General features: G+C 40.5%; 1 protein-coding gene across 1 annotated transcript; it reads left to right on the plus strand.

The window, feature by feature from the left end:
* Positions 1–1,339: 1,339 nt before the first annotated feature.
* Positions 1,340–13,009, plus strand: TDRD5 (tudor domain containing 5). The gene is made up of 15 exons (XM_053470311.1): positions 1,340–1,568; positions 2,411–2,791; positions 3,850–4,433; positions 4,795–4,878; positions 4,999–5,055; positions 5,191–5,344; positions 5,941–6,059; positions 6,229–6,443; positions 7,760–7,972; positions 8,308–8,374; positions 8,459–8,659; positions 11,487–11,624; positions 12,243–12,398; positions 12,528–12,717; positions 12,798–13,009. Exons 1-15 carry the CDS (start codon positions 1,340–1,342, stop codon positions 13,007–13,009), a joined length of 3,000 nt encoding a protein of 999 aa, XP_053326286.1.
* Positions 13,010–22,951: the final 9,942 nt, after the last annotated feature.

Genomic DNA, 22,951 nt, shown 5'->3' on the forward strand with positions numbered 1-22,951 from the left:
GCCAGTGATAAAATATATATCAGCTATCCCTATACAAACTATACACAGCCAGTGATAAAATATATATCAGCTATCCCTATACAAACTATAAATAGCCAGTGATAAAATATATATCATTGTGATCATTGTTGATCTTATTTGCATGCGCCTACCCAGAATTCCTTGTGACTGTGGCAGCACCATGGGATTTCTGAGGAGAAAACAAGCCTTCTGGTAGATGTGGATGTGTGATTATTAATAATGCTTCTACTACTCCTTTATGTATATATATATATAGATATATATATATATATATATATATATATATATATATATATGTGTGTTTATTTTTTTGACCAGATCTCAGAAACAAGTCATATGCTGTGGCATGTTTTTCTGATGTAGTTGGTTTAAAATATATCATATACATCCTCTTTTTTTAATGTTTTTTTCATGATTTTATCCAAAATCTATGTATCTGCAGTAACAAATATGAAATGTTTGCTTTCATAGACCAGGCTGGAGGTCCAGGGGATGATGTGCAGCGTGTTTGTGCGCATCAGACAGAAAATGGAATCAGAAGTTACTGTTCCCTCTGGCTAAACGTTTATTATATATATATATACACACACACTAATTTGTGGTGGAGTTACTTGTGTTTTTTCTAAAGCAGTCCCCAGACATCTCAGGATACCTGCATGAAAGTGAATAGTACCCCTAAGTCATTCTTTTATGTCACAAGACATGATAGGAAACCTGTTGTGGACTCTTCTTCACCAACTGTACTTCAACCACACTGGAAAGGCCTTTGTCAGGAGACTTCTAACAAACCAACACAACCAATAAACACTTCGAATGACAGTTTTGTGCAGCATCCTGAACTTGTTTGCACATTCTGTTGAGGTGTTTAAGGTGTTACAGGAAGACAGATGTCCAGCGGTACCTACGGTGTCAGCAGAAGACCATGATGTTAGAACTTTTCACAACTATACATAACCAGCAAAAAATCCTCTTATTGGCTTTGACTTGTCTGCCTGGTTCTATACAGCCGGCCGCAGCAGTTCTGTCGCCGATGGTGGCTGCAATCTGTAAAGGTAGCAAAGGACGTAATATTACGTCGTCAGCTTTAAAAGACAGTTTTGTGCGGACACGTAATATTATGTCCTCCTTCCTTAAGGGTTAGTTAATATACCTAATGGATGTGATATAGTAAGAAGAAGCAGAAAATAAAATAAATGTTATTCTCGCAAAACTTCTGTTATGGTGATCACTTTTAGATTTACTTTCTTTTCTGGTTTTTCAGATGTATTTGTTCTTTTAGTTATTGGATAATTGTAAGAAGCCACTTTGTGTGCCGAAAATGGATGAGGAACGGATCCTGCAGAGGGTGCAGAAAGAGGTGCGCTCTTTGCTTATTGCATCCAAGAAAGGACTGAGTGTTCAAGAGCTGGAGCAGGACTATAGAATGATGATTGGTTCGAATCTTCCTCTGCGAACCCTAGGCTACCGGTCCTCTATGGAGCTGCTTTTGGATATGCCCAATGTAGTCCAGATCCACTCGCAAGTAGATGGCACCGTGATATTAACAGGTATTTACCTTACACTGGCTTCACAGAGGTTGACAAAAAAACTTATATATGCACAATCAATAAACCACACAATTTGGGCTTATGGAACCTGATGTGGATCCTAGTTCTCATCCTTTGGCTGAGGATAATGATTGTTGTAGTTCTGCAATAACCTTGGTCCCAAAGGGTGCCTGCCTGTAATATAAATAAGGTGGTAGATGTTTACTGTGATCGTTTGCTACCAAACTACAACGTAGTTCATCAGCATCTTATGGATACGTTATGCTTTAGAACTAGCAAATTAACGCTTATTACAGATCAGCTTTATCTTTGCTCCCACTAGTCTGCACCCTGATGCTTGCGCCAGTTTGTGCCTAGATAAAATTTGCACTAACCGTAACTATTGCTGTGTGTGTGTCAGGACGGAGGCAAAAAGGTACTGGTCAAAATGTTTATTAAAATAAAATGATAACAAGAATCCAAAACATAAGACAAGCGGGTGGTCGTAGAACAAGCCAAGGTCAGGAGCCAGAACGGGTAGTCATACGAGCCAAGGTCAGGAGTCCAGAAATCCACGTAGTCCAAAAGCAGGCAGGAGTCAGACAGGCCAGGTCATACACAAGAATCAAACACTGGAAGGAAGCACGCACTCACAGGTCCGGAACCACTGAACTAGCTGGTTAATATAGTCACAGCCTGCAGGAAGAGGAGGGGTTAACTAGGACATAAAGTTGGAAGAGGAAGGGGGCGCAGCCTAACAAACAGAGCCATGAGGAGGAAAGCCAGGGCAGGTAGGCCAAAACCCTGACAGTGTGCTAATTCCTTTACATTTGTTAAGATTTTTTTTTTTCCCGTCAAACAAGCGGTGGTCGACGAAGCAACGAAAAGGATTGCAGAGTTGGTTTCCCGGCAGAGAGACCCTGCTAAATCAAAAGGGAGGCGAGTACGGCAAGTGAGACCTAGGTGTCATGTTGACTTGGTAAGACGTGGCAGAGTAGCCCCGGTGCTCCCTGCTGCTGTCAAGAGTGACCTACGAGACCTGCTGTCCATCTCACCATTGCTGATCTCGGAGTTGGAGAAGGCCTTTGTATCTCGCTTTGGACGTAGTTTTCAATATACCCGATATGGGTTTTACTCCATGTTGGAAGTGATCAGGTCTATCGCTGATATCGTCGAAGTGAAACAGACAAGAGCTGGATCATTGCTGGCGCTTCGGAGATCAAATGCCAGTGGCAAAGTGAATGGTAAGAGGCCGTAACATATGAAAATGTTATGCTTCACTGTCTCTTCTTTTCCTGATCTCTTGTTTTTCCTTTACCTTGATTTTCCATCTGGCCTGTCGTTTGGGCCTTCATTCCATAAAGCAGTATTTTGCCTTTAAAAATCGAATGTGTGCTTTTATAGACTGTCAGGTTCTCAAACAGTGGTGCATCTTCAGCTTGCTCCACAGAATGATGTACAGGAAATGGAATTGTATGTTATGCGTTCCCTTAGGCTATTAACATGGTTATTAAAGTTAAATGTTCAGTGTAAATGTGTGTGTATATATACACACACACACACACACACACACACACTGTTGATCAAAAGTATTGGGATGCCTGATCATTACACCCACAGGGACTTCTTTTATGACCGTGCATTCTAAATACATAGACATTAATATGTAGTTGGTCCCCATTTCACGCAAAGGTGGGGTTGACATCAGGGCTCTGTGCGGTCGGTCAAGTTCTTCAACATCAAGCTCATCGAACCATGTCTTGACCTTTCTTTGTGCACTGGGCAAAGTCATGCTGGAACAGAAAAGGACCTTCACCAAGTGGTTCCCACAAAGTTGCAAGCATAGCAATGTTCAAAATCTTTTGGTATGCTGGAGGGGACATATATGTGGACAATGCTGTGCTTCCAACTTTGTGGGAACAGTTTGAGGAAGGCCCTTTTCTATTCCAGAATGTGCCCCAGTGTCCCAATACTTTCGTCCATATAATGTATATATGTATGTGTGTATATATACATATACAATATAATTATTTGTGGTAGGGAGATGGAACTTTTGTTTACGATTTTATCCAAAATCTATGTATTTGTATTTAACAAAAATATACTTTCATAGACTTTTCATATGCTTTCATAGACAATGCTAAATTGTTTGTGGTGGAGTTGCTTGTGTTCAACCCACTTTCTAAAGCAGTCCCCAGACATAAAATTTTAAGACGCAGTGCTCTGGATACCTGCATTAAATTAAATAGTACCTTTTTAGTAATTCTTATAAAAAACCATCCTCTGTCTAATCATGTTCCAGGGCAACCCATGTCACAAGACCTAAATAGGAAACCTGTTGTGGACTCTTCTTCACCAACTGTACTTCAACCACACAGGAAAGACCTTTGTCAGGAGACCCCTAACAAACAAACACAACCAATAAACACTTCGAATGGCAGTTTTGTGCAGCACCCTGAACTTAAACAAAACTTGTGCGCGTATCCTGTTGAGGTGCCCAATGTTTTACAAGAAGACAGAAGTCCAGTGGTACCTAAGGTGTCAGCAGAAGACAGAAGTTCAGCAGCAACTAAGGCGTTAGAAGAAAGAAGTCTAGCGGTACCTAATGTGTCAGCAGAAGACAGAAGTTCAGCGGTAACTAAGGCGTTAGAAGAAGACAGAAGTCCAGCTGTACCTAGGGTGACAAAGGAAGATGAAAGTAGAGGAAATTGTGTGCACAGCCCTTACAGACCAACCAAGACAACAATTACAAACAGTTCATTAGGAAAACCTAAGCCAGTTATAGAGACGTTTACTCCTGAAATACAGAGGTCAGCTATGCATTCAGACCAAGCTCCATTATCTGAATTTGTTAAAGAAGAGAGCTTACATTTTCTTGAAGAGAAGGTATGGTCACCTGGTGTACAGTGCAGTGTCTAACCTTGTTTTATTACTTTGACAAAATTTCCTTATCGGTCCTAATCCTCACAATTTTCTTAAAGGGCGTTTTATCACTTTCCCACAGTAAAGGCATCCTAACTTTCTATTCTCTGGAACCACATGATTATTCATTCCTATTTAGTTATCTCTCACCTATTTATCATTTTGGTAGAATGCTTACCAGTTTTTCATTGTTTATTGATACTGTATTCTAAAAGCAGAAAAGAAACAGATATACCTTACTGCCAAATAAAAGTACACAGAATGTTATTTTCCTGAAAAACAAAGAAATGAATAAGAAATATGTATACAATGCTTTTTCTTACAGTTGGAAAAAGAGTTGAGACTGTGCTTGGTGCAGAAGGGAACAGGTGGGATGCTAAGTCCAGAGCTTCGAAGGGAGATTAAACATGTAGGTTTAATTGTAAAGAAAATTTGTAGAACCTTTACCTTACTAGGAAATATGGACAAGCAATAACAGAGCAAATTCCTGTTTGATAATAATGTGTATCAATAATTAATGTCGAAACAGGTTGTGAACCAGCATCCCAAAGGACTTCTAGTTTCCCAACTTCCTTCTCAGTTTAAGGTGAGGATGTGTAGTGGACATGCCTGGATAACCAATGTATGTTGTAAGTTTGTTAGATCTGCCGACAGGGAGAATGTGTGTTCAAAGAACACATTTACAAACCAATTAACGCTACTTAGTTTGCTTTGTTTTTAGAGTTACATAGGGAAGGACCTGCAGTACAGAAAACTGGGGTTCACCTCTGTAATGGAGCTAATTGGATCACTGGGGGACATGCTTCACTTGGAAAGCACACCAAATGAAGATGATTGGCATATCTTTGATACAGAAGCGCTGCCCAAGCTTGAAGGTAAAGAGTCAGAAATATATTGCCTTCTGCTTTAATGCTTGGCCACTTCACCATGTGTGGGCCATAGTTAACAGAGGTGTATATCAGCAAAGTGTTCCCTTTACATTTACCTCTGCTGCAAACCCTAGCTGTTTCCTGCACCATAGATGTGTTTGACCAAACACATCTCCTGACATGGGGTCTACTTACCACCAGTGTGCTTCACCCTCCTGGCTTAGCAAACGCTCTGGAAGAACATCTAATGAGACCCCTATGGGCATGCGTAGCAATCTCTCCCATTGATTTAAAGCAGCCAGTCTGTGGTGCAAAATGCCCAGACCCCAAGGAGGCAGAAGCTGCAGCTTCTACTAAGGATATCTCCATTGTGGACTTAATTAATTTGGAAATGTTGATCTTATTTATTTAAGGACAGCCCATACTTTTCTTCAGCCTTGTTTAGGTACCACGTGAAACTGTATTTGTTTTTCTTTCTCATTTTGTGCACTTCTGACATGTTAACAAATGGGATTCCAAGAACCATGAGTAATTGATTATCAATGAGCGCTGTTTGCTTTGTCTCTGGTAATAGCGTTGGTTTTGGTTTTACTCCATGTTAGATAGCAAAGTGTTTGGCCCAGCAGCTGACCCCCTTTCCAGTTGGAATTCGCCCCAGCAACAGCCAGTGCATGTTAAACCAGTTGGGTTCAAGGTCTCTCAAGCAGATGGAAATCTCTGGGTATGAACATAATGATTTTTACAATATGTATAAACATTTTCTGATTTTTATACCTGGGGAAATCAATAGAATGTTTGACTTGTACATAACAAAATGTATATTGTTCTTGCTCATGTCTGTGTTTACAGAACACATTTCAAGGTTTGTTGACTTTACTTTTTTATCCAAGTGGGGGCCTCAGGAGATACACCTGTCTTCTAGTACAGAGAAGGAAATCCCTCCAGACGCTGTAATACATCAGAAACTGCACTGCTTACCCCGTATGAAACGTGGCTTCATGGTAGGGGTATTTGTGGAAAACATTACTTCCCCCAGCGAGTTTTATATCCGTTGCTGTGGAAAGGATATGTCTGAGAAGCTGGAAGACATGATGATAGAAATGAGGTGGGAATTAATCATTGCTATAACTTTAACTACATTACCATATTTTCTTTACCTTTGCTGTATCCTTACAGATCAAGAGTTAGGAAGGTTAGGTAAAAGGGTTGAACTTGATGGACTTAGGTCTTTTTTCAACCCTATGCACTATGTAACTATATATGTAACCATGTAAGATTCCTTACAGGTGGATTCCAGTGACATTACTGGATACGGGACATTTCTGTTATGGCTTCATGAATACAGAACCATTGAATGTGTTTCAAACTTGGAAGCATATAATGACTAAAAACAGCCCTTATGTCAATGGTTTCCAACCTATTAGTAACCACTAACAATATTAGAGATAATCACACAGTACTGTTTTCAAATACAAAGGACACCTGCTCGGTTTACATGAGGACAAGGGGATGGAGTCCATAACCTATGTGCAAATATACACTTTACAACCACCAGGAAAATAGACTTATAGGTAAAAACAATCTCCATCTGGCTCCCATCCTTAAAATGCGTTGGACACTTCAAACTGCCGATATGTTTTAAACCCCCCTGCAAGGAGTAAGAATTATATGAATAGTATAGAATGGTTCTAAAATTTACTTTTAAAATCATATGGAAAAGAAACAAACTGGCTTGGCCTCATTATAGGGCAGGGGTGGTCCAAAGTTCTTCAAACAGGGCCGGTGTTAGGTAACGTGACATTACATAGAAGCAGCTATAGGAAAGGCTCCAGGCAAGGTAAAGGTGTGATGGAGTGAGTATATTTTAGGGTAGTGTGTTTTTGATGGATTATGTATGTGTTAGTGTGTGGGTGTCAGCATGAGTGTGGATGTGTTAATGTTTGTGTGTGTGTACTAGGATGTATTTTACCGGGGAGGTGGGGGACCCAGCTGTAACTAATTCAGCTGTACCTAATTCCCATTTAAACAGCTATTGATGGTTTCAAAACACACTGTTTCATAGGTCTCACCACTCAGTTATATGTAGTCCATGCCATTGTATGTTATTTTACTTACAGGGACACAAACAATATTTAAAATACACTACATTTTCATCTTTTAATATATTTTACTTCCCATTCCTTTGGTGCTCAAGATTTCTATAAGATCTGAAGCACATTCCCAATCTATAAATATCTGGGGTGTGAAGTTTTTCCAATGGGAGGCTCATGCATAAGGAGACAGTCTAACATATATTTTTACCACACACCTAACGATTATTATGTCAGAATTCTATGTCTGTTTCTTCCATAAAAAAAATAATAGGACTGAGCTATCATAAAATCCCATATATTTATGGGTTTCCTCTGTCCTGTTTTCTAGGCGCTGCTACTCTAATGAGTGCGTGTCTGAGCGCTATCTTGTACCGGATCACTGTGTCGCTGTAGGGGGGATTTATGCTGCTAGAGTGGATGGAGACGTCTGGTGGTACAGAGTTATATTGCATGCTTTTGTCGGGACTGAAGACGTGGACGTTTTTTATCCCGACTTTGGCCATGTGACGACTGTGAAGAGATCCTGGCTACGATTCCTCAAGTAAGAGTCTACAGCTGCTCTGTCTGTAACATCGTCTGAGACCTAGACTTTGTATTTTCTACAAACATCTTCTTATGTCCTGTGTCTATAGTTAACATTCTCTTGGCATATACTTCATGCTGCTGATTCCCATTTTGTTATTGCTGCCCAGTTGTAGTTTCGTGTTCTGCATCTGACTTATTTCTGGGTTACCTCTTCCACATTCATCAACACCCCAGGAATCTGTATGAATGTCTGAGCCTTTTATTGACAGCATTTTGTATGTTGTTTCCAGTCACTTGGGCTATCAACTTATATTTAACTAAGTCATTTCTTTCAATATTTTTCTACTTTAGAAATTGTTATATGAAGCTTCCTGCTCAGGCTGTGCCTTCTTGCCTAGCCTTTGTGAGTCCACTGGAGGTAAAGTAATTATTAGAGGTTCTGCAGCCCCGTTGTGTCATCCGTGTGCAAGCCCCTCAAAATAAGCACTCCTTATGTTTTCAGGATGCGTGGTCAGTACAAGCTACTAAGCGTTTCCAGCAGCAGTGCGATCGCGGTCCTCTAGTGGGGCTGGTGCTGCAGTACGTAGTAGATGTTTTATACCTGTTCCTTTGTGATACGTCATCTGATGAAGATGTGTATCTGCACCAGCTACTGACAACTCAAGGCCTGGCTCAAGTGGGCCAAGACCCAATATATTACAAAGTAAGTGGGAAACTAAAAGAACATACATATCAGATCATCTGAAATATGGGTGGCTGACCTGGGGATTTAACTTCTACTGTTGAAATCTTAACTCAGGACTTTGTGCTGTGTGCTGATAGTACAACACATACAGTAGATTGCCAGTATTGTCCAACATGCCTATAACAAATTTTGTTCACAGCAAAAATTGTACCACGTATAACACCAAGTAACTTATTCCGTAAAATAAATGAATTCCCGTGAAAAATATATATTTAAAAATTCTTAATTTCTTAAATAAGAATATAAATCTTCAGACATGATTATACATGGTGTGATACTGCTACTAAAGTAATCTGAGAGGTAACACACGTGATCCAGAGCAATGTGACATTTTGTCATGGGCTGATTCTACTTTTGTCAAGTAGATTCTACTTTACATTAGGTTCCTTAGGTGATTGGGGGGGTCTGGATTGCAGATATTAATGAAATCCAAGTAACCTGTATGTTTTGAGAGTCTGTCTCCCTCAACAGGTATGAATGTTCAAAACCAAATGGAACACAAAAGGGCAACGAAAAAACAAAAATTGACATTTATTGCAGGTTTAGCACAGGTGTTTTTTCCCCCTTTTTCATTTAGCCCTCCTGCGGGCAGGCAGCAGGGTTAGGATTCAGGTCCCCCGCAGCGCTGCAGGGGACCTGGATCCTCCTCTTTGGCAGCCGGTGGATGTCTGCGCGATGCAGACAACCCCCGCTGCTGCCTGCACTTTTAGGACGTGTCCAAATTCTTCCTCAGGTGTGAGAAACAGGATCTACTCATATCACTCTCAGCCCATAAAACAAATTGCAAATGAAAATGAGGGAATGGGACCTCAGTTGGAAAATAAGACTGAATCATTTGAAATATGTGAGTTTATCGAGGCGGAGGTTCTGCTTCAGTTGTCTAAGGTAAAGACAAATAAGTCGATGAGGCCTGATGGGGTACACCCCAAGTTATTAAAAGAGCTTGGTGGTGTACTAGCAAAACCGTTAACTGATATATTTAACGAATCATTGGTAACGGGAGTCGTCCCAGGGGATTGGAAAGTAGCGAATGTTGTGTTCTTTCACAAAAAAGGCAGTAGGGAGGAGTCGGGCAACTACAGTCCAGTTAGCCTTACATCTGTAGTGGGGAAATTAATGGAAACAATATTAAAGGAAAGGATTGTTGAACATCTGAAGTCACATGGGTTTCAAGATCAAAAAAAACATGGGTTTTCCTCAGGAAGATCATACCAAAACGAATCTTATTGATTTTTTTGATTGGGTGACTAAAGTAATTGATCAAGGTGGTGCAGTAGACATTGCGAATCTGGATTTCAGTAAGGCCTTTGACTCTGTCCCACATAGGAGACTTATAAATAAACTGCAATCTCTGGGTTTAGATCCCAATGTTGTTGAATGGATTAGGGAGTGGCTGAGTGACAGAAAACAGAGGGTTGTAGTCAATGTTCAGAACAAGGTCTTGTTACCAGTGGGATACCTCAGGGATCTGTACTTGGACCCATTCTCTTTAATATTTTTATTAGTGATATTGCAGATGGTCTTGATGGAAAGGTATGTTTATTTGCTGACGACACAAAAATTTGCAACAGGGTTGATGTTCCTGGAGGAAGAAGCCAAATGGCAAACGATCTAGGTAAGCTGGAAAAATGGTCAGAGCTGTGGCAATTGGCATTTAATGTAGATAAATGCAAAGTAATGCACCTGGGGCATAAAAACCCAAGGGCAGAGTATAGAATATTTGATATTGTCCTAACCTCAACGTGTGAGGAAAGGGATTTAGGGGTAATTATTTCTGAGGATTTAAAGGTAGGCAGACAATGCAGTAGAGCAGCAGGTAATGCTAGCAGAATGCTTGGTTGTGTAGCGAGAGGTATTAGCAGTAGAAAGAGGGAAGAGCTCATGCCGCTGTACAGATCACTGGTGAGACCTCACTTGGAGTATTGTGTACAGCACTGGAGACCGTATCTCCAAAAGGATATAGAAATGTTGGAGAAAGTGCAGAGAAGGGCTACTAAAATGGTTTATGGATTACAAGATAAACCTTACCAGGACAGGTTAAAGGATCTTAACCTATATAGCCTGGAAGAAAGACGTGACAGGGGGGATATGATAGAAACATTTAAATACTTAAAGGGAATCAACAAGGTAAAGGAACATTGTTTATTTAAAAGGAGAAATACTACCACAACAAGAGGACATAGCCATAAGCTAGAGGGACAAAGGTTTAATGGTAACATCAGAAAATATTACTTTACGGAAAGGGTAGTGGACGCATGGAATAGCCTTCCGGCAGACGTGGTAGATGTAAATACAGTAAAGGCATTTAAGCAAGCATGGGATAGGCATAATGCCAAGCTAGATATAGGATAAGGGCAGGTACTAAAGGAAAGCACTGAGAGGTTGGGCAGACTGGATGGGCCTACTGGTTCTTATCTGCCGTCACTTTCTATGTTTCTGTTGTATTGCTCTAAATCACTTCAATGTGTTACCTCCCAGATTACATTGTTAATAAAATGTGGACCCTTTGTGGTCAACTTAAAACCTCATGACTTAACCATTTCCTTAGTGCTAATATAGACTAATGTAAATGAATCTAATTAGGTGCCGCTTACTATTTCTGAGACTTCTAGAATGTGTTATTGATTCTGTTGCATTAATACAGTCCAGAAAACCCTTCAGTGCTGCCTGACTTTAGTGGCAACACAAATCATAAAGATACACAGTGGCTGGGATTTTCTATGAATCATTGGTGCCTTAAAACCTCACTCCTGTAAGCAGCTCTTCTCTGCTTGTTACACTACAGACCTCACAAAAGTGCAACCCATTTGTGCATTACCTTGCCCAGCCCCAAGGACAGCTATCTGAGGAACCTCTTGAGAGCCCAGAACAAAATGAAGGTCTTCCTTCTGGATTTCCAAATCACAGCGAATCTGTCGTGGAGGTAATGCTTCTCACACCTCATTGCTTTCATATGTTTAGTGATTCGTAACCAGATTTTTATGTGTTAAATGAGCCTAGTGATGATAGGTGCGTTTCCCAAATCCCACCGATTTGGGAAACGCACAACAACTGTGGTCGTTATCAGGATTTGCATTATAGGTCCCTCTCCGTTTGGCAAAAGCTGATGGTTCTGGTATTGTTGGTTAGGATGAGCTGATGAGCAGGCAAATGAATTAATTGTAGTTTTGGCATGGAAGTCAGTACTTTCAAGACCACATATTTCCAAAATACTTAAAAAGATAAATAATGCAAGCCATATGAAGTTTATTAATTTAATGATGCTAAAATAATTTTTCTCTCTCGCTAGGGTAGTATAAATACACAATAGATATGTCTATGTATAAAGTATAAACCAGTTATACCATTGAAACACTTTGGAGGTATTACATTTATGAACATTGACATTGATTTGAAGGACATGTCATTAGGGTGAATCAATCTTCTGATTAAGCTGCAAGTCAGTCATGGTAGTTAGTACCTATTAATGTCCATTTATTGGATGATTGGTGATTGAGTACAATCAATGACTGATTGCAATTTTTTTTCCTTTGACCATTAGGTAAAGGAGGAAACTGTATGTGGGATCCCGTACATTGAAGCATTCCCCAAAGGCACTGATATATGGGATGAGACTTGGTCTGTGTTCGGCTCTGAAGTTGGGAGTAGATCCAGTTCTTTAGATGTAAATGAGTGCGAGAAGAAATCCAGCCCAGAGGTTTGTCACAGTTTTTAGCGCTACAGATAAACCCAGGCACTTATATTTTGTATTAAGTATTGGCCAGAGCGCAGGTTAAGGAAAAGAGCAGCTCGTAATAGATGCAACCTCTTGTCCATATTCATTCAGTTACAGTCCTCTCCGCCTTCTGAGGAGCTTGATGACGCTAGCATGCTACATTCCTCTTTGGGTGACTTTTACATCTCTTTGATCGAGTCCAAAAAATCAGAAGAAACAAATGATTCAGGACCCCTGACTCCAACAAGAGATTTCTCTGGTCAAGAGACCATAAATCCACTGGATATAGGCCAAAACTCAGGTAACACCAGGATATTGCTGCTCATATATTATCCATTTTTCATATGACATATTCATTTAGTTGTTTCTTTTTTTCTTTAGATGATCATTTGTCTTCTACATCAGAAGAAAACTTTTCTGGGAAAAATCATGATCTATCTATAGACAGTAAGCCAACATATTACCACCAAACTGGCCTCCGATCTCCGATGGGGTTACAGAAGTTTCAAATTCCTAGAAGTGCGAAGATGAGGGCGCTTGGAGCAGCAGCCAGATTGGCCACTGATGGCGGTTTCCTGAATTGGCCAGAGTAGAGCTTAATGACAGTGCTTGTACCTGGTTAAGCCTCTTTGCAAAGTTACGAGTTATAAGTTGAAAGTATTCTTTATAGCAAAAGGCTTACATAGAAATTATAATTCTTTATAATTTATTCTCTTGGAGAGATGTTATAGGTTAAGGTTAAAATTCAGGCTTTTGTCCTTATAAGCCATAGCGATCTGATATTGCCAGTTATCTTATTTTGTGTTAAGATTTAAAACATCTGTTCCTCTGAAGACTCTGAGAAGGTTAGGAAGCTATAGAAAAATACATTGCCGTACTCTCTGTCCACGTGCTGTATTCTGATCGTTACCACAAGATGGAGATATATTACAACCACAAGAGCAGCATGACTTCTGTAAATGTTTTGGGTTTTTTGGAAAATAAAAACGTCAGGAATGTAAGTATTTAGTGTTGTCAACCTAAGTCTTAAAAAGTAAATTTCATGGAAATTGGCATATTACTTTTTCCCCTAAAAAAAGTAAATTCATTGCACATAAATGCACAATGACATCTAAGGTGGTGCATCTCATCCAATCACCATGCAGAATACTTACTGTACTTGTCTCTAGAGGGTGTCCTGGCTGTTCCTCTTTTCAGGGAGCTCCTGCAGTTACGTGCTGTCTCTAGGATTGTTGACCCAGAGCAACCAGTAAGTTAACCATTCCTCTGGAGGACTCTTTTCCAAGTATGTTTTCTGATCCCATAAACCAGAAGGGGCCAATAGAAAAGCCATTGAGCTCCAGCAGCCATATTCTGACCAGGCATTCTTGTGGCATTTATGGCCAGATCAGTCAGAACTTGGCTGTACTAACTGGAGGATGAAGTGGCTGAAGGAGCCAAAAAGAGAGAGATTCAGCATTGCTGATATCAAGGGGCAGCTTTTTTATGCAACTCTGTCTGACTTTCTCAGGAGATAATCAGTTCTCTCATGGAGTGGAGTCTGAATATGGGTGGTTTTTTTGTGCAAATAATTATAAGTCAGCTGGGTGCTGGACATAGATCTGATGGCGTCTTTGCACAACAAGAACCTTGAGATCAAGAGGAATTTGGCGATCCTGATTGCCACAGTTTGGCCCAAATGGATCTGATTTCTAGAGCTGGTCTGTATATCTCTGGCAAACCCAGTAAGGCTTGAAACCAGGCTGGTCCTGTTGCATCAGGGGCCTATTCTGCATCCAAATCCAGTTTGCTCTTGAAACGAACACGATATTGGTCTATCTACAGAAGTGGCAAACACTACGATATTCGGTTTAAAGGCCGATTTTCAGGTCCTTTGTACTGACATATATATATATATATATATATATATATATATATATATATATATATATGCTTACAGGAAGGATGGAAAGGAACCTCCTCTTGTGCTCATTTCTTCTAGGGCTGTCTCAGCGTCTTGGTCAGAGTCAGCTGGCATGTCAATGACCCAGATTTGTAGCAGTTTGGAAGAATCTGAACACAAAACCACTATCGGCTTGATTTTTCTCAAGCAGAAGATTGCTTTTTTGGAAAAAGTGCTGCTATCTTTCCCTGCTGCTTCGTTATATCTCCTACCACATGCTCCCGGGAACGACATGGAAACAGAAAATTCTTACCTGAGGATTTCTTTTCCTTGTCTTTTTCAGGTAGCACAAAACTTACCACAATAAAGCTCCCTTGCTTAGTCTGGCTTGGATAGGTGGATCTTCTGCTAATTAAGCCAGGAAATTACATTGAAAATATGTTCCCCGGTAAGAATTTTCTATTGTGCTTTGTCACAGATACTTACCTTTATTGTGAAAGTGTTATTTATTACGGAGCCCCATTATTATTACATGTGCCTTTCAAAACCATGACCACATTCTAGATTTTAACAAACCTATTAATATCAGCTACACTGCCAAAATGTTTCCCTTTTTAAAGCTGGTGTCAAAAACAGATGCAGCATTTTGCCTGACTAGTGTTAGTAATCTGACCACAATTTCTCACATACGCTTTTGTTGGTTTGACCTTATCTGACCTTCCTCATTGGAGATCGAATGTCACCTGTTGTCACGTTCATCCCCCTTATTATCCAATGTGTGCATGGGATGGTTTCTACAGACATGTCCCCTAGCATCTCTGACTTGTCCCATGTCTTCAAGCAGGTACTCACAGCACCAAGCACAAAACGTGCTTCCTGTATGTGACCTTGCATTGACCCAGAGTCCCAAGCTCTGCTCGATTCTATTAGAGTGAAGGAAACCAGGCTTGGTCTTAGGGTTGGGCAGCGGCTTCTGGAAAGCACAACTATCTTCCTGTTAAAGATGAGTTATTAATGCTTGGAGGACAGTGCAATCCTCATTCATTGTTTAAAAAGTGTGCTTTGTATGTGCTTGAATGAGAGTACTCTGTAGTCATGAGGATATGCTTAGTAGTAATTTGGTTTATTGGACTAACGTCCGCACTTAGCATGCTAAACGCCCTTTGGACATCGTGCTGACTGCGTCAATATGTTAAGCTCCGATCCTGATGCATTGCTTGTGTGCAACATCTCATCTGTCCTTGAAAAAGTTCAAGGTACATAACCAAATAACACGATCAGCCTCTGGAGATCTTACTAACTAACATCAAAAGTTTAAGCTGCACCAACTGTTTTCCATTTGGCCCTTGGATAAATTGCCTTCATACTCTTATGGTTCCATGTTCCATGAAATACATTGATACATACCAAGAAAAAGAAACATAAACCCATAAGGTTAAAATAGTAATGGAAACAACAATCCATTGTAAGATGGCAAGAGTAGCGCTCTCTTCTCCGGTACCAGTCTCTCTTAACTTCAACTTATTGTTGATTTTAATGTTATTGTTAATTTTCACCTTCCCTTATTGTAACAGCGCTACGGAATATGCTTGCGCTGTGTAAGTAAAATGGTTGGGTTTAAATCATGATATGTATAACTAATGTTTGGAGACAGATAATTGTTTGTTGTCGTGAGTATGTCTCAGATAAAAAGCAGGCTACAATCCACATCTATAAACTGGTTATGATAAAAGTCTTTATTCTCAATATGTGAAGGAAGTGCATCATTTACAAAACTCTCATTCCGTGTCCTTTGTTTTATGCAATATTAAGCGCTTTCAGACTCATTAGCTTGCCTTTTACCTGGAATGTGTGCCATATAGAAAAAATATACAATTTGTCAGAGCGTTGGATGACAGGGACTCACTCAAGATTGGTATGGATTCAAAGAGGAATTGCCCATTTCAAAGCTTCATATTAGGGCACTATCCTAATCCATCCCTATAGCTAATTAGACCCATTAACCCACAAAAAGTATTATCTTTATTATTAGGGTCAAACTTGAGTTAGTTTGACTACAAATGCAAATAAGCAGATCCTATTGCCTTCATCAAAACTCATAGGGGGTTTGCTGACCAAGCATTGTTGGAACTGTAGATGAATAATAAACATTGTGTATGCTAGGAATTGTAGTCCAAGAGGCCTGAGGCTACCGTTGAGATAATGAAGCATTTCCCTAAAATTTTATGGACATGACTTATCTGCAAAAGTTTTTTAAAAGGAACAGGGTGTTACTTCAACAGAGATCTTCCGTTTGGAGAGGACTGGAGTGCAGATCTACAACCTGTTCATTTCATTGGTGGAACCCCAAAAAGTTCAAAGGTTTCCCAAAGATCTATCAGTAGATGGAAAGTACAATCAATCTAGGAGGAATATTCTACTAAAGATCCTTCACCGATCTAAAGCCCCACCCTACACGGTCTGTAGCTTCATCATGTGCTGAGTTTGCGAATGTACCCCCAGTTTAAATATGTAGAGCAGCTGTTTGGTCTTCAGCTCATACCTTTGTCAAGCATTACAGTCTTGATGGATCTTCTTTGGCAGATGGGTTTTGCAGTCTATTATTTTTAATTGTTTCCCACCCTTTATATTTTTTTGATATGCTATATATAGGTGCTCCCAGAGATCACAAGGAAATGATAAATTCTTAGCAAGGAATGTACTTTACATGTGTATCCTCCAGCAGCACCATGATGTCTCTCATTGGGATGAGTTGGGATGGGGCTAGTGTGTATATATAATACATATATATATATATATATATATATATATTTTTTTTTTTACCAAGAATAAATACATCTCCCAGCTTAGTGCATGAATCCTTAGGAAAACAGCACAGGTACTTGAACTTGAGTCTGCGGATGATGCTGATGCTGACAGATATCCTTCAGCTTCTATATTCCACTGGGCTTCACAAAAAAAGAGACCGGATGAGTAAGCTTCTCATACGCACACAGTGCTGCCGTCTCTGTATGACTCAGTCTCCCCCGAGCAGCCTTGTAACAACCTTTATGATTTTGTGCTACCCTGTATAACCCCTGCATTAGAGCTCTGCTCTGCATCATTTGGCATTCTGCATGCTTATTCTTACTCTCAAATCAGCGCTAACATGTAATCCTGACTGGCAGTGACAGACAAAAAAGTTATTCTGCCGAGTGCTTAGAGTGTGTTACTTTGGGAAAAATGCATCAAAGGGAAAAAAAGTGATCAATGTCCAAAGGCACTTGCTAAAGCTTCATGGAGACATCACTGACTTTTCTGCTCTTAACCCTGTGCCCACTGTTAACATAATACGCCTATATATGAATTCCAGAGAAAGTCATTAGGTAGCTCCATACATAACCAACTTTAACCTGTTGGCTGCCAGCAGATCATAATAAAGATATGCATCTTTGCTAATGTTGGGGGAATGAAGCAGACAAAATGCCGTTTGGTACTCAAGGTGCTAATATTTCAAATAACAATCTTAGCACAGAAAATAAATACTTTCTGTTCCAGATCATCTCCGCCACCTGAAAACCACAGGATGAACCCTTTAAATCTTAGCAAATGACAATGGGAATTTTCTGTATCTACTCTTATTAAATATGACTGGTCTGCCTTGTTCTGACAGATTATCACATTCATTCAGCAAATGGATGGCACATGCAGGTCACCTCTAACCTACTGTGGGCACGTCTAATGCTAAACCCCCCTCCCTTCTAAGTACAAAAGGCTACCCCCTGAGTGATTGATGCAAACTAAAGATGCTTTAATAATCAAATAATTGACCGTATTAAGGAGGAGTATTATTTTCCTGCCCCCTCCTACTCCCACTTTTCATTTACCCCCCAACTCGAGGTGTCATTCCTACTGTGTTTCCGCAATCTCCACTGTTTTTGATTAGGGTTGCTTTTCTATACTACGTCATGTCAATGTATGCTTGATTGTTTTTTGCTTGGCGCTTCTCCTCAATATCTTTCCTACTCTTATTCCATCTCTTACATGTGAGTGCTTGTACTTGCTATGATGTATGTTTTCATTCATTTATAACCAATTAAAAAACTATTTGGAAATAAATGGAGCAAGATAGAGAACAGGCATTCCAGACTTAGTAATGATGTTATTTGTAATATACAGAAACCATTATGGCCGGGGTAAATACACATAGACCTCCAGTTACTGTTAGACAACAACCTCCGCTGTCCTCGGCCTCTAAGTACCTAATTGCCAGGATTAGGAGGTTCATACTGTCTGCCTATCCTTGGTATCTGCTCCCTAGGTACCCCCCCTCTTGATGTAAAGAGCAGTAGTATGGCGGTGGAAGAGAATGTGCTCCCCTGAAGGGGTTAAGTCCGCTTCCGTCCCCTGGCTGGGTGGGGAGTATCTGTGAGGCAGAGATGAGAGGGGAGAGTATTAGATTTTCCCTGGCTTTGATGCCGCTTTGTTATCTCGCAGTTTAAGCCCATTTGTGCTGCTGTGGGGCTGCAGGAGGAAGGCAGCTGGGATATTTAGGAACAGCGTGTGTTTTCTATACACCCAATTACAATGTTTTGCAAAGGGAACAAGAGAAACATTACAGTGCATGCTGGGGGATGTCATTACCGGAGGCGCATGCTGCTAAATAACATATATTCCTGCACCCTTATTTACACAGCGATGCTGTTTCATTATTTATTAGCCTACAGAGAAGAAGCGCACATATTTTATAAATCATTTGCTTAATATATACATAAGCAACAGGGTATGACGCATGCACGTTCCTGATCTTTGGTAACTCAGCACATTCTGGTACAAGTAGAATCTACCCCCATTGGGGTCAGAGCAAAAGGGTCAGATACCCCAGAGCCCATTAGAACATAGGTATCCGGGCCCAGGAGACACCCAGGTGTTCCATCACCAAGGCCGTATGTCACAGGCGGCAAGACATAGATCCCGCTGCCAGATACTACAATAATAATCAGTCTCTTAAAGGGGAACCATCACAGCTTAGAAAATCTGGGCCTTTTGGCCGGTGAGGGAAGGAAGGAGTTGTATATCCGGTCTGGGGGATCGGTGATCCACTGCTACTCTTATGGTCACTTTTGATCCACCATGACAATGATGCATGACACCTCTGCCCCCCCACCTCATTTTAACACATTAAACATTTCAATATGGGGCTCTGTCTTAATTACGCTACCAAATTAAAGCTCATTGTCTGGGCAATTTGTAAAACCAGCCTTCCAATTTAATTAAGGCCTTGCAGAGCATCTGTACATAAACGGCTGTACTTCAATGTGACGGTGCTTTAAATCCTGGTAAGCAAATCTGGCTTGGTCAATTATACATTACAAGTCCTGACCCCATAATTGATTGGGACGGAAGGAAAGCGCCCGTGTATGCAGAAGTGCACCAGGGAAACAATGCAGATGGCATCCACCTCTCCCCAATCTAATTTGTTACCTTAGCAAAGGAAAAAAGCTAATTACACACGGCTGGACACAGCTGGTGTTACGTTGTACCCATGGTCTCTCTAATTGCAGCACATGGACTTAATTTGATTTCATACATCTCAACACTCCCCATAATATTCCCTTCTTCATTAACTTTCTAGTGGTAATGATTTTTGGGAATAATTGGTGACCTAAATGTATATTGTTGTGGAACAAGATATTGTGTGTAATGCGGAGAACCCCCCGCGAGTTGCTAGAACTTTAAATCACACATTAAATTATAAAATCTAAATTGTTCTAATTTGTTATGCCGCCGGTGGTCTTGCAGGCTGTGAAATACACCATCTTAGCCATGATGGCAGCGAATTGTTTATACTGAAGATATCTGAAAATATCCCCAACACCGATGGGAAACACCAAATACCGGACAGTTCCCAAATACCCACGACATTCATGGATAATAGTTCTCAAACCATTTCCAGCAGATCATTAGTAGCCTTCTGAAAATGCACGTTAACGACTAAAATCATAGGGGAAAAGTTTCATAATTAGCAGTTTATGTTCCATCAAAATGAGAGATTTCATATAATTCTGATTAACTGAGGATTGTTGCACAATGTATAATGTACCTAACCCAGGAGTGGAGATGCTCTGTCCCAAAAACTGTCCCCCAATTGATCCCTGTCTGGTACTGGGGCCGCTCTCTGCTGTTTATGGTTATGCTATCTAGTTCAAGACCAGATGGATCTCTGCCTTCATTGGCATAGATCTCTCTTCTTGTATGGACACACTCAAGGACTTTTGTTAAGCAGCAGACGAGTCCTGCTCGGCTTGCACAAGGTTTATCATCGGTGTCTCTTCGTTCCATGGCATCAGCCATCTTGCTCACCTCTAGTTGGCCGCTATAGAAACCTGAACATGTTGTAATGTAATACTAAGCACGGCTCACCTACCGGAAGGAGCAAGTTATAAATATTTGTACCTCTGCTCCCTCCACCACATTGTAATTGTGAGTGGATACAGGCAGTACTTCTTGTGTTTTGTGCCATAAAGGTTACAACTCCTGACCGGGTCTATAAATATGTCACTTGGTGGATGGGAGGTAAAAAGTTGCACTCCATGTAACCTTTTCCGTGTGTTTTTTTTCTGTGAGGATGAGGTGCTTCAATGAAAATCATGAACAAGGTTCTCCAAAGAATAGGGCCACAGTGGGTACCAGGTATCTCCACATTCTGGTGCCCCACGGGGGGATGTGCAGCCCTTTACTTTCCTCCTTGACTGAAGTCTTAGGAGGGCCAGATATTCTAGGATCTCCCCAGAGAGGGACCCAGTGAAGTCTCCAAAAGGCTCAGCCCACAACCTTCACCAACAAAAAGATTTTCGAGGACTATTTTTTTTACAGATTATTTTTTTTTTAAGGTCTTTTTACAAATGCACCACTGACTAAAGATGGGCGACTAAAGCCTAATGCATGAAGTAAAGCTTACCAAGATATTTTTTGGGTTGTTAACACTAATGCTCCTGGACTCGCTAACCCCAGGCATATAACATTAACCGACTCATGAGCCTGGCATCTTAATGCGTCGTCCAAGCCTTTTCCCTTCATTTTCTTTGTCTTTCTGATCTGCCGTTTCCTCGTAATTCCCCGTCCAGACTGCAATGGATGTCTGTGCTTGGGAATATTACATTAACCACACCCTGGTTGTTTATCTCGTAGTAAAGCAGAAACTTGGTTCAGCGTTTTCATGGGGAAGCATGAGAGATATTATAGCCTCAGAAATAATGATTTCTGGTTTCCAAGCACAGCCACGCCATGTCATCTATTCGTTTAAAGAACTATACAGTGTAGCAAACATCCTTATTTACATAGGAAGGGCAATAACTGCCTTGTGTATAACTATAAAAAATCCCTATAGGTTGTTGAACATGAGCCTTTACTAGAATGAAAAATCATGATATTATCTGAAAAGTATTTAAAAAATAAGTCCGATGGTATATTATCATCAATATGGATGTCAATTAATATTTTTGCCGCTTGTTTATATATATTATTTATATATATTTGAAATAATTAAAAAAAATAAGGCCGATGATTAAACAAAAGCTATAGTAGAATAATTAAGTGCGGTTTATTTCAATAATGAGAAGAGATAAGAAGAAGAAAAGATACGGAGGCACCAGGTGAGCTGTAAAAGCCTATGGGCTTTCATGGGTATAGAAGGTGCCTGGAGGGGGGATGGGTTCATTCATGTTTTGTAGCAGGACTGGACCTTGGCATTTTGAAACTCCATCAGCGGATGGGTATTTATCTTTATAATACCCGGAAAACCTCAATGACAAACTGGGCTTTGTGTTTTACTTAATGAAGTGTATATGTGATGAGACTGCTGTTTGTAATAACCCTTTGAGTGCCAGGGAGCTGGATATTTCTTTAAAATGCTTTGCAAACTCTCCTGGTGCAGATCATTGCATCCTCATTCATGAGCTTATTCCGCAGACTAAATTACATCCTTAAGATAAAATGCATACAGTTTCGCGGTAGCTATTTGCATTTGTATAGAAAAATCTTCTGGATTGTAAACTCATTTGAACAGAACGCTCCTCACCCTTCATTTCCATTGAGTACAAATTGTGATGCCCTGTTGTACTTCGCTGTGGAATATGATGGCGCTATCTAAATCTATAATAAATAATAATAATGCTCATTTTCACCCGACACTGCTAAACTTTACTGAAATGATGTGTAACCAGGACCAATGCAAATAATCCAATCCACAGCCTTCTTGTGTTGTGCTTATATAGGGTGCAGGTTAATGTATAAGGACATTGATTTGCTAGGGCTGAGAGTAATGATAGTTGTTGTGTGTTTTAGTTGAATGGTGGCAGCAAGGCATGCATTAGATCGGTACCCCTCACATGTAGCAGGAGCATTTCAGCACCCTGGACAGGGGACACTGCTCGGGACACTGCGTGATCTGGTGAGTGGTCCTGCGTGGAACGTTCAGTGGGCTCAGTGGAATGCTGTGATCAGCATGCTGTGGTATCTGCTTTATGTACACGTGGAGGCAAACTGCTGTCCCCGAGCGTGTTTATTGATGATTACCTGCGTGTTTGTGTCTGCGATAGGATGATGGAGGCTTTTGCTCAGAGGAAAGGGGCAGATCTGTCAGTGTTTCCTCGCTTTTTTTTCAGTTGGTTGG

This window comes from Spea bombifrons, chromosome 6 (assembly GCF_027358695.1).
Source record: "Spea bombifrons isolate aSpeBom1 chromosome 6, aSpeBom1.2.pri, whole genome shotgun sequence".
Lineage (NCBI taxonomy): Eukaryota > Metazoa > Chordata > Amphibia > Anura > Pelobatidae > Spea > Spea bombifrons.